Genomic DNA, 13,825 nt, shown 5'->3' on the forward strand with positions numbered 1-13,825 from the left:
GCCTTGATCTTGGACTCCCCAGCTCACAGAAATGGGACAAATAAATTTCTGTTGTTTATTTATAACCCCATCAATGATGTTTTTGTTATAGCAGCTCAAACGAACACAGGTGCAAAGAAAGAAAGCTCCAGGAGAAGCCTATTGTTTTAGTTCAAGGAATAATAGGAAAAGAGAACGTATAACTCAGAGAGTGTGGAAATCTGGTTTCTGCTTTCTTTTATCCATTCCCCTGCCCCAGCTTTCAGCCAAGGCTTAGGTGACAAGTGGTAGCAGCAACTTTGACTAGAAGAGACAATGATGGCAGCCAGCTAAAGCCAAAATTTGAAGAAAGGGGAACATTCCTTTAAGTCTGATGAAACTAAAGTTTCAAAAAAAGTGGAGTCAAATCCACTGCTCTTTTTCTCTCTCTGTCCTGCTGCTACCTGGTCCCAAAGACAAGTGCAGTTACGGAAGTACGCAGGAGAACACGGTAACTACAGTCACAGCATTCTGGCCACAAGACCAGAAAGAGGTTCCCTACTGGAAGTTACCAAGGAGATCATAAGAGAGAAACTTGGGAATATGACTGCATAAGGTTGTTTATGAAATCTTGGGCATACATATGCATGCGTCAAATTCAACAAACCACATTTTGAGAACTGAACTAACAGATACAACACCTCCCAGATCTAGGTGGTGCATACACAGCACAGATTTGGATACCTCTGCAAAAGTCTGGAAAACTAAAGTGACATTAGAACCACAACCCACAGAAAGTTAGGCAGAACTTGTAGCCTGAGTCCCATCACCTTGAAACCACCAAGTGTGATATTTTGACTAATAAGACATATTAATATATATTTGGTCATCTGAAATACATATTTAGTTATATATATTTCTCTCTCACAGTTCCCCAAACCTTTGGAATTTCCTGAGCAATAAAAGCAATGGGAGAATCTTTTGCCATATTTGGTCTCTCATCCTCAGTTCCTGAAAGAGTCATGAAGGTGAAATAGGTATCTTGTTATTCATAACAAGCCCCTTTTCACCACATCTGAGTTTACGTTAATGAGGTGACTTTTAGGAAACACCTAAAGATGAGCTCTAAGTGCCAGGGGAACCAAACATTAAATAGAAGGCTGGAACTTTTGCTCTACTTCCTGATTTCCGAGGAGGGGAGAAGGGCTGGAGGTTGACTCAATTACCAACAGTCAATTATTTTATCAATCATGCTTTGTAATGAAATCACCATAAAACCCCAAAGGAAAGGGGTTCAGATAGCTTCCAGGTTGGGTAACCAGAATGCTTCCATGTGACACCACACCAGTCCTCAAACTCTACCAGGACAGAAAATCCTTCATTTAGGACTTTATTCTATGCATCTTTCATCTCATTGTTGATTTATATCCTTTAATATCCTTTGTAATACAACAGTAATGTAGTGTGTAAACAAATTTCTTGAGTTCTGTGAGACACCCAAACAAATTAAACAAACCCAACCATTCACCACAGTGCAGTCTGATCCATTAACACAGAACAGCAGAAGTCTCACTGGCATGAGAGTTCAAACAACTTTTGACCAAACACTGACTGGGTATTAAGCTACTCTGACCCAGGGGCAATGTCTAGGAAGCTATGTTTAAAACTAAAATCACACTCATCCCTAGAAGCCTGAGCAATTGCTTCTGAGAAAGCAAAACCAGTCCCAGAGAGAGTCCCCAAGTGACTAGTCCCTGGCTAAAAGTAGGGCAAAATAATGTAAACTCTCTGAACTCATAACAGCCTCTAAGCCATACACACAAACAAGTGTAAAGGATAAAAACCTAACTGGCTGAGAACAATCTTTGACCACTAACTGGATTATGTCTACCCAAGAGCGAGCACTAGGTAAAAGACAAAACAAGTAGAACCAATCCGAGCTGGAACGTTAGGAGCTGTGCAAAAAAGACTTCACGATATCAATGCAGTCAAATCATGTTGTTTGACCTCAGTTCAGTCACTCAGTCACGTCCGACTCTTTGTGACCCCATAGACGGCAGCACGCCAGGCTTCCCTGTCCTTCACCATCTCCCAGAGCTTGCTCAAACTCATTCCATTGAGTTGATGATGCCAGCCAATGATCTCATCCTGTCATCCCCTTCTCCTGCCTTCAATCTTTCCCAGCATCAGAATCTTTTCAAATGAGTCAGTTCTTCACATCAGGTGGCCAAAATATTGGAGCTTCAGCTTTAGCATCAGTCCTTCCAATGAACATTCAGGATTAATTTCCTTTAGGATAGACTGATTGGATCTTCTTGCAGTCCAAGGGACTCTCAAGAGTCTTCTCCACACCATAGTTCAAAAGCATCAATTCTTTGGCACTCAGCTTTCTTTTTTTTTAATATTCTTTTTTTTAATTTTTATTTTTTATTTTTTAACTTTACAATACAGTGTTGGTTTTTCCTTATGGTCCAATTCTCACATCATACATGACTACTAGAAACACCAGAGCTTTGACTAGATGGACCCTTGATGGCAAAGCAATCTCTCTGCTTTTTAATATGCTCTAAGTTGGTCAGAGCTTTTCTTCCAATAAGCAAGTGTCTTGTAATTTCATGGCTGCAGTCACCATCTGCAGTGATTTTGGAGCCCAAGAACATAAAGTCTTGTCACTGTTTCCATTGTTTCCTCATCTATTTTCCATGAAGTGATGGGAGCAGATGCCACGATCTTTGCTTTTTGAATACTGAGTTTTAAGCAAGTTTTCTCACTCTCCTCTTTCACTTTTATCAAGAGATTCTTTAGTTCCTATTCACTTTCTGCCATAAGGGTGGTGTCATCTGCATATCTGAGGTTATTGATATTTCTTGGCAATCTTGATTCCAGCTTGTGCTTCATCCAGTCCAGCGTTTCACATGATGTTGTTTGACCCAGTAAGCAACAAACAAAGCAACAACTGGGGTAGGGGGATCTAAATTACAAAACATGCAAATAAACAGTAAAGTGCATCCCATACACAGAAAGAAAGAGCTGGCAATAGAAACTGCCTTTGAAGAGGCCCAGACAGTGGACTTAGCAGAAAAAAACTTCAAAGCAGCTATTATAAATATGTTTGAAGTACAAAAGGAAAGCATGCTTAAAGAATTATAGGAAGATGTGAGGATGATGACTCATCAAAGAGACAATATCAATAAAGAGAAATATTCAAATTATTAAAAGGAACCAAATGGAAATTCTTAAGTTGAAAAGTGCAATAACTGAAATGAAAAATTCACTCAAGGGACTCAATTATATATTTGAATTTTCAGAAGAAAGAATCAACAAACTTAGAGATAGACTAATAGGAATTATTCAATCTGAATTTCAGAAAGAAAAACAAATTAAGAAAACTGAACAAAATCTCAGACAAATGTGAAACACTATTTAATGATGAACGTACACATAACTGGAGTACCAGAAGAAGAAAAAGATGAAGAATATCAAAGAAATAATGGCTTAAAACTTTACAAATTTTATGGAAAACATTAATCTACACATCCAAGAAGCTCAATGAATTCTAACTGGGATAAATGTAAAGAGATCGATACACACCCAGACACAGCATACTCATAAAGTTCAAAGACAAGGAGAAAATTCTGAAAAGAGCAAAAGAAAAACGACATCACATAAAGCAATCCCAAGAAGATTAACACATAGCATCTCATCAGACACCATGGGAATCAGAAGGCAGTGAAACAACGTACTCAAAGTGCTGAAAGTAAAGACTGTCAAACAAGAATATTGTATCCAGCAAAACTACCTTTCACAAATGAAGGCAAACTAAAGATAAACTCAGGTAAACAAAAGCTAAGAGAATATCTTGGTACATAATACACTATAATGAATACCAAAGAAAATTCTTTAGGCTGAAACTACATGATACTATACAGCACTATGAACTCACACACAGACACACATAGAGAATACCAGTAAGATAATCACTTAGCCATTTATAAAAAGCAGTATAACTGCATATTTCTCCTCCTTTAATCTCTTGACATATTTAAAATGATATTGCAATAAACTATATGTAAATAAGTATATTGTTGACCTATAGGATACAGAAATATATTTGACAAAATAGTACAAAGGAGGTGAATAAGGGCAAAGAAAAAATCTCTGTTGGAATAAGGAAAGGACATCAAATCCAACTCAAGTCTATAACTCAAATCCATAAGAAGAAAACAAAATAGCATAAATAAAATTAATACTAATATTAAAAATTCCCACTCCAGAACTCTTGCCTGGAAAATCCCATAGACGGAGGAGCCTGGTAGGCTGCAGTCCATGGGGTCGCTAAGAGTCGGACACGACTGAGCGACTTCACTTTCACTTTTCACTTTCCTGCATTGGAGAAGGAAATGGCAACCCACTCCAGTGTTCTTGCCTGGAGAATCCCAGGGACAGGGGAGCCTAGTGGGCTGCCGTCTCTGGGGTCGCACAGAGTCGGACACGACTGAAGCGACTTAGCAGCAGCAGCAGCATGCAGAAGATAAAAATACTTATTTTATAGGGGTGTTATCCAATACTTTGGCCACCTCATGCGAAGGGTTGACTCATTGGAAAAGACTTTGATGCTGGGAGGGATTGGGGACAGGAGGAGAAGGGGACGACAGAGGATGAGATGGTTGGATGGCATCACCGACTCGATGGACACGAGTTTGAGTGAACTCCGGGAGTTGGTGATGGACAGGGAGGCCTGGCGTGCTGCGATTCATGGGGTCGCAAAGAGTCGGACACGACTGAGCAACTGAACTGAACTGAACTGATGACAGTGAATGGGACTAATGCTTATACGGCACTGAAAATACTGAAGTCCAATTTCTTTTTACATGTTTTTCCATGATGTGTGTGTATGTGTATGTGTGTTATGTGAAAAACACCTTGTAAAGAAAAATGACAATGTCTACTTTGTTGGCCCAAAAGACAAAGATTAAAGTACTTCTTTCTTTTTTTCAAGCTGTAAGGAAGCATTAACTATCATCTAAGAACAGCAAAGGGTTTTATGTTATTCAGAAACTAATGGAACTACTCTATTTGTTCTTTTATTAGGCCCCAGTAACAGTAATTGAGAAAAATTAATTCTTTGATTCAAGAAAAACTTATTAAGCACCTACTAGGCAATATCCTGGGCTCTGGAGATCTGATTTTATTAAGAAGATATGATTACTGTCCTTGATACAGAGAAGTCTATTAAAGAAATTCTCTCCCATTTCAGAACAATGAAAAAATAAAATGTAATCATGCAAAAAATAAATAAATAAAAATAAAAATTCTATAAATATAGACTATTGTTGTCTGATTGTCTGTTCAGTCACCCAGTTGTGTCTGACTCTTTGGACCCCATGGACTGCAGCCTGCCATGCTTCTCTGTCCCTCATCATCTCCCAAAGTTAGCCCAAGTTCATGTCCATTGCATCGGTGATGCCATCCAGCCATCTCATCCTCTTACATCCTTCTTCTTCTGCCCTCAATTTTTCTCAGCATGAGGGACTGTTCCACTGAGTCAGCTGTTTACATCAGACGACCAAAATACTGGAGCTTCAGGTTCAGCATCAGTCCTTCCAACAAGTATTCACAGGTGATTTTCCCTTAAAATTGACTGGTTTGATCTCCTTGCTATCCATGGGACTCTCAGGAGTCTTCTCCAGCACCACAGTCTGAAGGCATCAATTCTTCAGCACTCCACTTCTTTATACAGTCCAGCGCTCACAACCATATGTGACCATTGGGAAGACCATAGACTTGACTATACAGACTGCTTTTCAAGACACTGTTTAAGTTTGTCATAGCCTTCCTGCCAAGAAGCAAATGTCTTCTGATTTCATGGCTACAGTCACCATCCACAGTGATTTTAGAGCCCAAGAAGAGGAAATCTGTCACTACTTCCACATTTTCCCCTTCTATTTGCCATGAAGTAATGGGGCCAGATGCCATGATTTGGTGCTTCCCTGGCTCAGATGGTAAAGAATTCGCCTGCAATTCAGAAGACCTAGGTTCAATCCCTATTTCTATCTATCTATCTATCTATCTATCTATCTATCTATCTATCCCCAGACTATCTCCTGGAGGAGGGCATGGCAACCCACACAGTATTCTTGCCTGGAGAATCCCCATGACAGAGGAGCCTGGAGGGCTACAGTCATGGGTTGCAAAGAGTTAGACACGACTGATTGACTAAGCACACACACAGTCATGATCTTGGTATTTTTAACATTTAGTTTTAAGCCAGCTCTTTCACTCTCCTCCTTCACGCTCATCAAGAGGCTCTTTAGTGCCTCTTCCCTTCCTGCCATTAGAGTGGTTCAGTTCAGTTCAGTCACTCAGTCGTGTCCAACTCTTTGTGACCCCATAAACTGCAGCACGCCAGTCCCCCCCATCCATCACCAATTCTCGGAGTTTACTCAAACTCATGTCCATTGAGTCAGTGATGTAATCTAACTTCTAACCATCTCATCCTTTGTCTTCCCCTTCTTCTCCTGCCTTCAATCTTTCCCAGCACCAGGGCCTTTTCAAATGAGTCAGTTCTTCACATCAGGTGGCCAAAGTATTGGAGTTTCAGCTTCAGTATCAGTCCTTCCAATGAATATTCAGGACTGAATATTCACACACACAATACAAATAATATGTCTGAATTTGTTCATCATCTGAAATGTGTCATATACACTCAAAGATGAACATAAATTCTACTTTTTCATCTCTTGTCTACTAAGAATTATATCCAGACAAACTGTTTTACCTCAGATCTTCATCTACTGCTTTCCAGTTACAGGGAGCACTGTATGTACATATTTCCCAGCAGTATTAGAAACAAGGATATAGTTTTGCTTGATTTGTATAACCCTCTCAGGGCTATGCAACTAATGAATGTCATTCAAAAAGCAATCTTTGGAATACATCAGCGGTGCATGTGTGTATGTGTGTTCATGTGTGCTCATGCATGCCTGTGTGTGTAAGGTAGAAAGGGCTTGAAGAATAGCTCTGTATTTTGGGGAGCTTCTGACACTTACTATACGAATATTGAAGGATTTTTCCCCCAGATGCTCAGATATTTTGCCAAAATGTGCTAAAACAAAATCACTTAGAGACTATGAGCTAACCTAGAGATTAATAAAGCCTCCAACTTCACAGGCTTCCACAAATAATGATATGAAAACAACAGATAATTTTTAAGTGATCAAATATTTCAAGACTTCACTCTGTTTGTTTCTATGACATATTTATCCCATATGAAAGATTGGCTAAAGGAGTTGTAATGGCCTTCTGGGACAGGAAGAATAAGGTTTCTGTAGAAAATGTTAAATTAATTTTGATGGTGATGCAAAGTTAAGGAAGGGTTGTTAAGGGCTGGCTTGCTGCCACAGGGTGGGGTTTTGTTTTGGTATCCTTTTAGGGCCTGCAGGTGTTTGGCACCAGTTAAAATCAGGGCCAGCTGTGATATTTCAGTTCTGATATTCCCTCCCAATAGTTCTCAGAAGTGATGCTTTAGGGTGATGTCTTACACCTGATGTCTTCAACTTGTGTGGTACAAATATGAAGACTCTTTTAAATAACACCAGTTTTGCGACACCCTTTGCCCTTTCTTTCCCACTCACAGGTCATGGCATCAAGGAGAAATAAAAATATTCATCAGAGGTTCAATTATTCATAATATATATATTTTAATTGAGCAGTTCATTCAAAAATGGCCATATACTAGAATCACCAAATATACGGTCTTGAGCAAAATAGAAACAGCAGGATAACAAATTCTCCTTTGATTCTCATAGTAGATAATAATGCTTTTAAATCCTCTCAGTGGTGAGATCCATACCTGTTTTTGCAGGAATTTGAATAGTCTCTATTAAAAGCTACATTTTCTTTTAAGTTTATTTGGGTTGGAAAACCTCAAACCACAATGTAGTTCATGCACATGTCCCCAAGGGCATGTTAAATAGGACCATACTGAGGCCATCTAGTAACCCAAGGGCATGTTAAATAGGACCATACTGAGGCCATCTAGTAAGATTTTTAAGCTTTTTAAGAATTCTTTTAATGTACTGCACAATTTTGGCCTGAGTAAAAGAAGGTATTTTAAGAAAGCACTTGGAAACATGACTATTAAAATCTATATGCAGATAATCTATATTATACTTCTATAATGCATAGTTTTCCTCAGATAATGTATCTCTGAGGGAGAAAAAAACAATAAAACTCCCACTAAAAGGGTTTTGGATCAAAACTTCTCAGAGCTATCAGTAAATGCAGACCAAAACCCCCTGTAGTATTCTTGATTGACTTAACAGTGGATGCCTGCAGGATCATTTTAACTGTGCAAAGGACTGCAGCATATAATCAGAGGATAAAAGGTAGACAACCTTGCATCTATCCAAGGAAAAAATCATTTGTAGTTTCAATTGAGTCAAATGGCAAGTTTTCTTAGAGCATGAGACTATGAAGACATTATTTTGGTTAGGAATAATTTCAACCATCAAGTAAACTTGTCTACCATGTTCAAACCAGAGATGAAATATAAATGGTCCACTTGATAAGTAGGTTCACAAAAAATTCTCTCCTGCTCTTTGATGCTTCTAATTTTTTTTGTTTTTGGTTAGACATACCCCTTTTCACTTCATCAAAGTTTCACTTCCTGCGCCATGTTCCAGGCCTTGTACTTCACCCAAATCAATTTTCAGTTGTACTAGCAGCTGTGCTGGCCAGGCGCACATGGAGAGCTGGGCCCCGGGCGCCAGTGGCGCAGTCCCACATCCGAACAGAAGTGGCCAGTTCCATGTACCGGGGGCCAAGAAACTCCACAGCTCATCAGGGGAAAAACAAGGGAGGACACCTTGAACGGAAATCATACTTTTATAGAAAATGGAAAACAAAAAGATTTTCAGTAATCAGAAAAATGATGGACTGAGCACTTCTTGGCACAAAGTTTGCGGATGCATTTCCTTAAAAGGATATTAGTTAGAGCTTGATGTCAAGCTGATGATCCCCATCCTCACAGCTACACTGGATTTGCCTTTATCCACTACATGATGATAAGTAAAAGATATCTTTTAGTAAAATATAACTGTGAAGGGCACCATAACCAGAGCTATTACTTTTTACTGAACATTTACCATTTAACAATCCCTACTATGTGACTTTGATAAACATTATCCCATTTAACTTTACAGTATAGAGAAAAGGTTCTATTTCATTACTTTAGCGTTGAGGAAACTGAAGCCTAGAAATCTTATAAAACTTCTCAACACTTCTGATTCCATGGTCTTGGCTATTGTATTATGCTTAGTCCCTGGAGTTTCAAAGGCTTCTCAGCCAGCTCCACATATAAGAGTCAGTCAGTGCCACACAGGGGGGATAGTAGCCACTTGATTATTTGGAAACCTGTACTTTACAAAGTTAACCAACTCACTCATCCCCTGATTCATGCATCAGTGAAATTTTACTGGGTATTTGCTGCTTAAGTCAACTTATAATTTATTTTTCAGAAAGTAAAAGAATTACTAAATTCATGCTAAATCCCTAGCATCTGGTACATAGTAAATGTTGAATACAATAAAAAGGTTTGTTAAATGAACTTTCAGAGTATTTCTCTTTTAGATATTATCTTAAGGCATGTTTTCTTTAATAATTTATTTTATCAAAATTTTTAAAATTTATTTATTTATTTTAATTGGAGACTAATTACTTTACAATATTGTAGCGGTTTTTGCCATACATTGATATGAATCAGCCATGGGTGTACGTGTGTTCCCCATCCTGAATGCCTCCCTCCCACCTTCCTCCCCATCCCATCCCTCAGGATCATTCCAGTGCACTAGCCCTGAGCACCCTGTCTCATGCATTGAACCTGGACTGGCGATCCATTTCACATATGGTAATACACATGTTTCAACGCTATTCTCTCAAATCATCCCACCCTCACCTTCTTCCACAGAGTCCAAAAGTCTGTTCTTTATATCTGTGTCTCTTTTGCTGTCTCCCATATTGGGTCATCATTACCATCTTTCTAAATTCCATATATATGCATTAATATACTGTCTTGGTATTTTTCTTTCTGACTTACTTCACTCTGTATAATAGGCTCCAGTTTCCTCCACCTCATTAGAACTGATTCAAATGCATTCTTTTTAATAGCTGAGTAATAGTCCATTGTGTATATGTACCACAGCTTTCCTATCCATTTGTCTGCTGATGGACATCTAAGTTGCTTCCATGTCCTGGCTATTGTAAACAGTACTGCGATGAACATTGCGGTACATGTGTCTCTTTCCATTCTGGTTTCCTCAGTGTGTATGCCCAGCAGTGGGATTGCTGGGTCATATGGCAGTTCTATTTCCAGTTTTTTAAGGAATCTCCACACTGTTCTCCATAGTGGCTATCCTAGTTTGCATTCCTACCATCAGTCACTCATTAACAGAGAAATGCAAATCAAAACCACAATGATGTACCATCTCACACCAGTCAGAATGGCTGCAATCCAAAAGTCTACAAGCAATAAATGCTGGAGAGGGTACGGACAAAACTTACACTGTTGGTGGGGATTCAAACTAGTACAGCCACTACGGAGAACAGTATGGAGATTCCTTAAAAAACTGGATATACAAAAAATTTTTAACTCCCTGTTTTTTTCATCTTCTACAGTCCTATCAAAATACCTAATGATAGAGAATCCTTCTAAAATAGTCGAACACTTCCAGGCATGGGAAAAGAGATACCTTTATTTCTTGTGCCAAACAGTCCTACATACAATTGTCATAGTAATCTTCGCTCATATTTAAAATGTATTAATACTACACTGTTCTCTAGTCTTTCTAAAACTCCAGATACTTTTATACACAGATTTTGGTATTTAAATTCCAAAGAAGAATGAAATCATGTATAAAAGAAACCAACTCTATTCTTGCAACTAGAGTATGACTGTCAATAACCATAACTGTATGATTAAGAACTTTTCATGCTAGGACTGTAACAATTAGAATTTGGTTTTGGTGGATAAGAAGGTATTTTTCAGAGACTTTTGAGGGAGCAGAAAAAATTGGTATCCTGGCTTAGGATATATTATATTCTCCATTTGAAATTTTGTTTCAGTGCTAAAAATAAGCCACAGACCAATGTTACAAATTTCCTGTAGGTCCAAAGGAGTTCCGATCCAAAATTGAAAGTAATTAAACTGATCTACAAGGGAAAATTGAGAATGAAAATCCTATTTACCCAAAATTCAATTTGAGCCAGCCCACAAAGTGAACAGTTTTAAGTGTGGGACCTTAGATCCTTGTTTATCAAAGCCTAAAAAATAAGTAGTCATTGAATATATCTAATAATTTTTAAAATAACATTCCTGCTTTGGAGCCTTTATTCCTAATGAAACACAGGGGGAGCCAACAGAAACGCTGATGGAAGAACTCTCAGGAATCATCTCTACAGAAATGTACCCTTAAATTGAGTTACACAGGAAGCCCTATACACCTCGGTTCTACTTGTAAGCAGGGGAATAATGGTAAAACCCACCCATTCCTCTACAACAGCTTAAAGCCAAAGCTTGGCCTCATTCAAACTTATGAAGTGAGATAACTGCCCCTCTGGTCTGTTATATTCAGGGCATATACACTGCTACCTCATCACAAGGAATCACTGGCATTCACCACCAATGTAGTGTAGTGGGGACCCCTTAACAAAGACTCAGTCCGTATCAGGAGGACTCCCTTTCCTCCAATTCTTATTGACCATTCTTTCACTAGGAAAAAAGCCTTTCCATAATCACCATCTTGGCCAAAAAAATAGCACAGCAGAATTCCTGCATTAATCATCTTTGTTTTTTTCTCCTCCAGTAAATACTGAAATCATTGATTTGAATACATTTCAATTTTCCTTTAAACAGATATTTGTGTAAGACAAAGGTACCAAAGTTAGTTAGGTCAGTTTTTTCCCTTAAAAGGTGTATTCCATTTTCAGCAACTTATTTCAAAGAAAAATCTACCATTATAAGAATGAAAAAAATGAAGAGAAATACTATAATTTTGAAATGTTGCAAGCTGACAAGATACATGAATAATCACAGTGAAAGTTTCCAGAAAAAGGGAGCTCCTCTACATTATGGAATTAATATGTGACTTTGAGCAATGGTAAATTGCTTGCAGTGAGGCTGATTGAATAACATCAAAACTTATTATTCTGACCTTATCTCAAAATAATCATTTGAACAGTGTTGTAGAAGAAATATTTTTTCAGATGATCCCAATTTCTGAAACTCAAGGAGTCTGTAAACAATGTACAGCATGAATCTCTATTCAATTTTATTTCTTCTTCATGAATATTGCACATTATTCAAAGCATATAGATGTCTCTAATCAGCAAAATTAATGATGACTTCTCTGTCCATTTTAAAATAGCCATATGGTGAGAGGGGAACTGTGACTCTGAAAATTATGCATTTCTTACTCTTACTTCTTCCTGCAGAGAATGATCTCTGAGTGCCTGATCCCAACTCTCAATTGTTTTTATTCCATTTTTCAGGAAAAAATAAATGCCCTAACCTTGAAAATGTCATGTAGTGACTGCTGGAGAAATATGTTAGATCTAATTGATATAAAGGTACAATTGTAGACAGCCAGTTCCAAATTCTGATTATTTTTTATTTCAGATGCATAATTTAACCTAGAGTAAAAAATCATGTGATATGACTTTTCAAGACCAATGGCTAATGTACATTTATATGAATCAGTCTGGATAGAAAAAAAAGAGGTAAATTCTTGTGTTTTTAACCAAAACATACTAAAAATTTCAAAAAACAAACCTGGGGTTCTGCAAACACATTCTTCATGTTGTTAATCGGGCCATACGGGACGCCACTTCCTTCAAAGAGCTGTAACCACTTGCTGGTCATTTCTTCTTTAAACCTAGGAACAGATTGAAAAACAGATGCACCTTTATACTTAAAGAACACAACCTTTTTTCTCATACAGCCCTCTTTGAAAGCAACTGATAATGACAAAAATATGTTTCTTTAACTTTCCTTGTGCCTAGTTTTGACAGAATGTTGCCAACATGAAACAACTTGAGTTGCCCTGCAAGCGATAAGAACAGTCACTCAGGTCCCCTTGTTTAAAAACCCACCATAGAGTTGAAATTCCTCCTACTTCTTCCTCTATGAACTTTTTGACAGAGAGTCCCTCAGAGAAGAAAGATTAGGTATAAAATGAGCTTTTGTATTAACCAAGCTTCAAATGTGGTATTGAGCACTTGATGAATTTAATAATGATAATATAATGTTACTACAGTTTTGAGCATAATGTCATTTACAAAGTGGTTTTTTAGATCTCAGGAATAGTATATGAAGTTAAGATAGACACAGATATGCTAAATTATTCCTCAAAACAAAAAATAAACCAGTGAATCTGTTTTAAAAGAAAGCTATATGTTTTATCTACCTTATAGTTAAGGCACATCAGAATTAATAGGCACAACTACTGGCCTAAAAAAAAAAAAAAACAACCTTAACTATTTAGTTACTTGCACTGTGGCTTACTGATCAGAACAAATGGAGACATGCAAAGACTAGTATCTAAATTCATCCAAGCCCTTTACCTCTGTTTGTTTCTACTATAACTTAGAATTGGACTTCTCAGACACAAAAACTTATCTGATGTCCTTTTTCCTCTAATAGGTCTTAAGGGAAGGGGACCTACTTCATTAATGAAATATATTGTCTTTTGGTTTTCTGTTAAGACAGTGAATACGGGAAAAAAACTTGGATCCTCAAAGACAACTCAACACTCATAGTTCATAATATATGAAGAATTTTAGAACTGTTAGCTGTTAAAATAGTAAACTTTTT

The 13,825-nt window shown here is 37.7% G+C and overlaps 1 protein-coding gene across 14 annotated transcripts in view; it reads right to left on the bottom strand.

Moving 5' to 3' along the window:
* SUGCT (succinyl-CoA:glutarate-CoA transferase) overlaps positions 1–13,825 on the bottom strand; it is an 875,539-nt gene that overhangs the window by 520,991 nt on the left and 340,723 nt on the right. For all 14 annotated transcript variants that reach the window (XR_009494110.1, XR_009494109.1, XM_059885353.1 and 11 more), the window contains 1 exon segment: positions 12,785–12,887. Coding sequence is in view for 12 of the 14 variants with exons in the window: in XM_059885353.1 (XP_059741336.1) it covers positions 12,785–12,887 (103 nt within the window). In the remaining 2 variants the exon portion in view is untranslated.

Source organism: Bos taurus, chromosome 4 (genome assembly GCF_002263795.3).
Source record: "Bos taurus isolate L1 Dominette 01449 registration number 42190680 breed Hereford chromosome 4, ARS-UCD2.0, whole genome shotgun sequence".
Classification (NCBI taxonomy): domain Eukaryota; kingdom Metazoa; phylum Chordata; class Mammalia; order Artiodactyla; family Bovidae; genus Bos; species Bos taurus.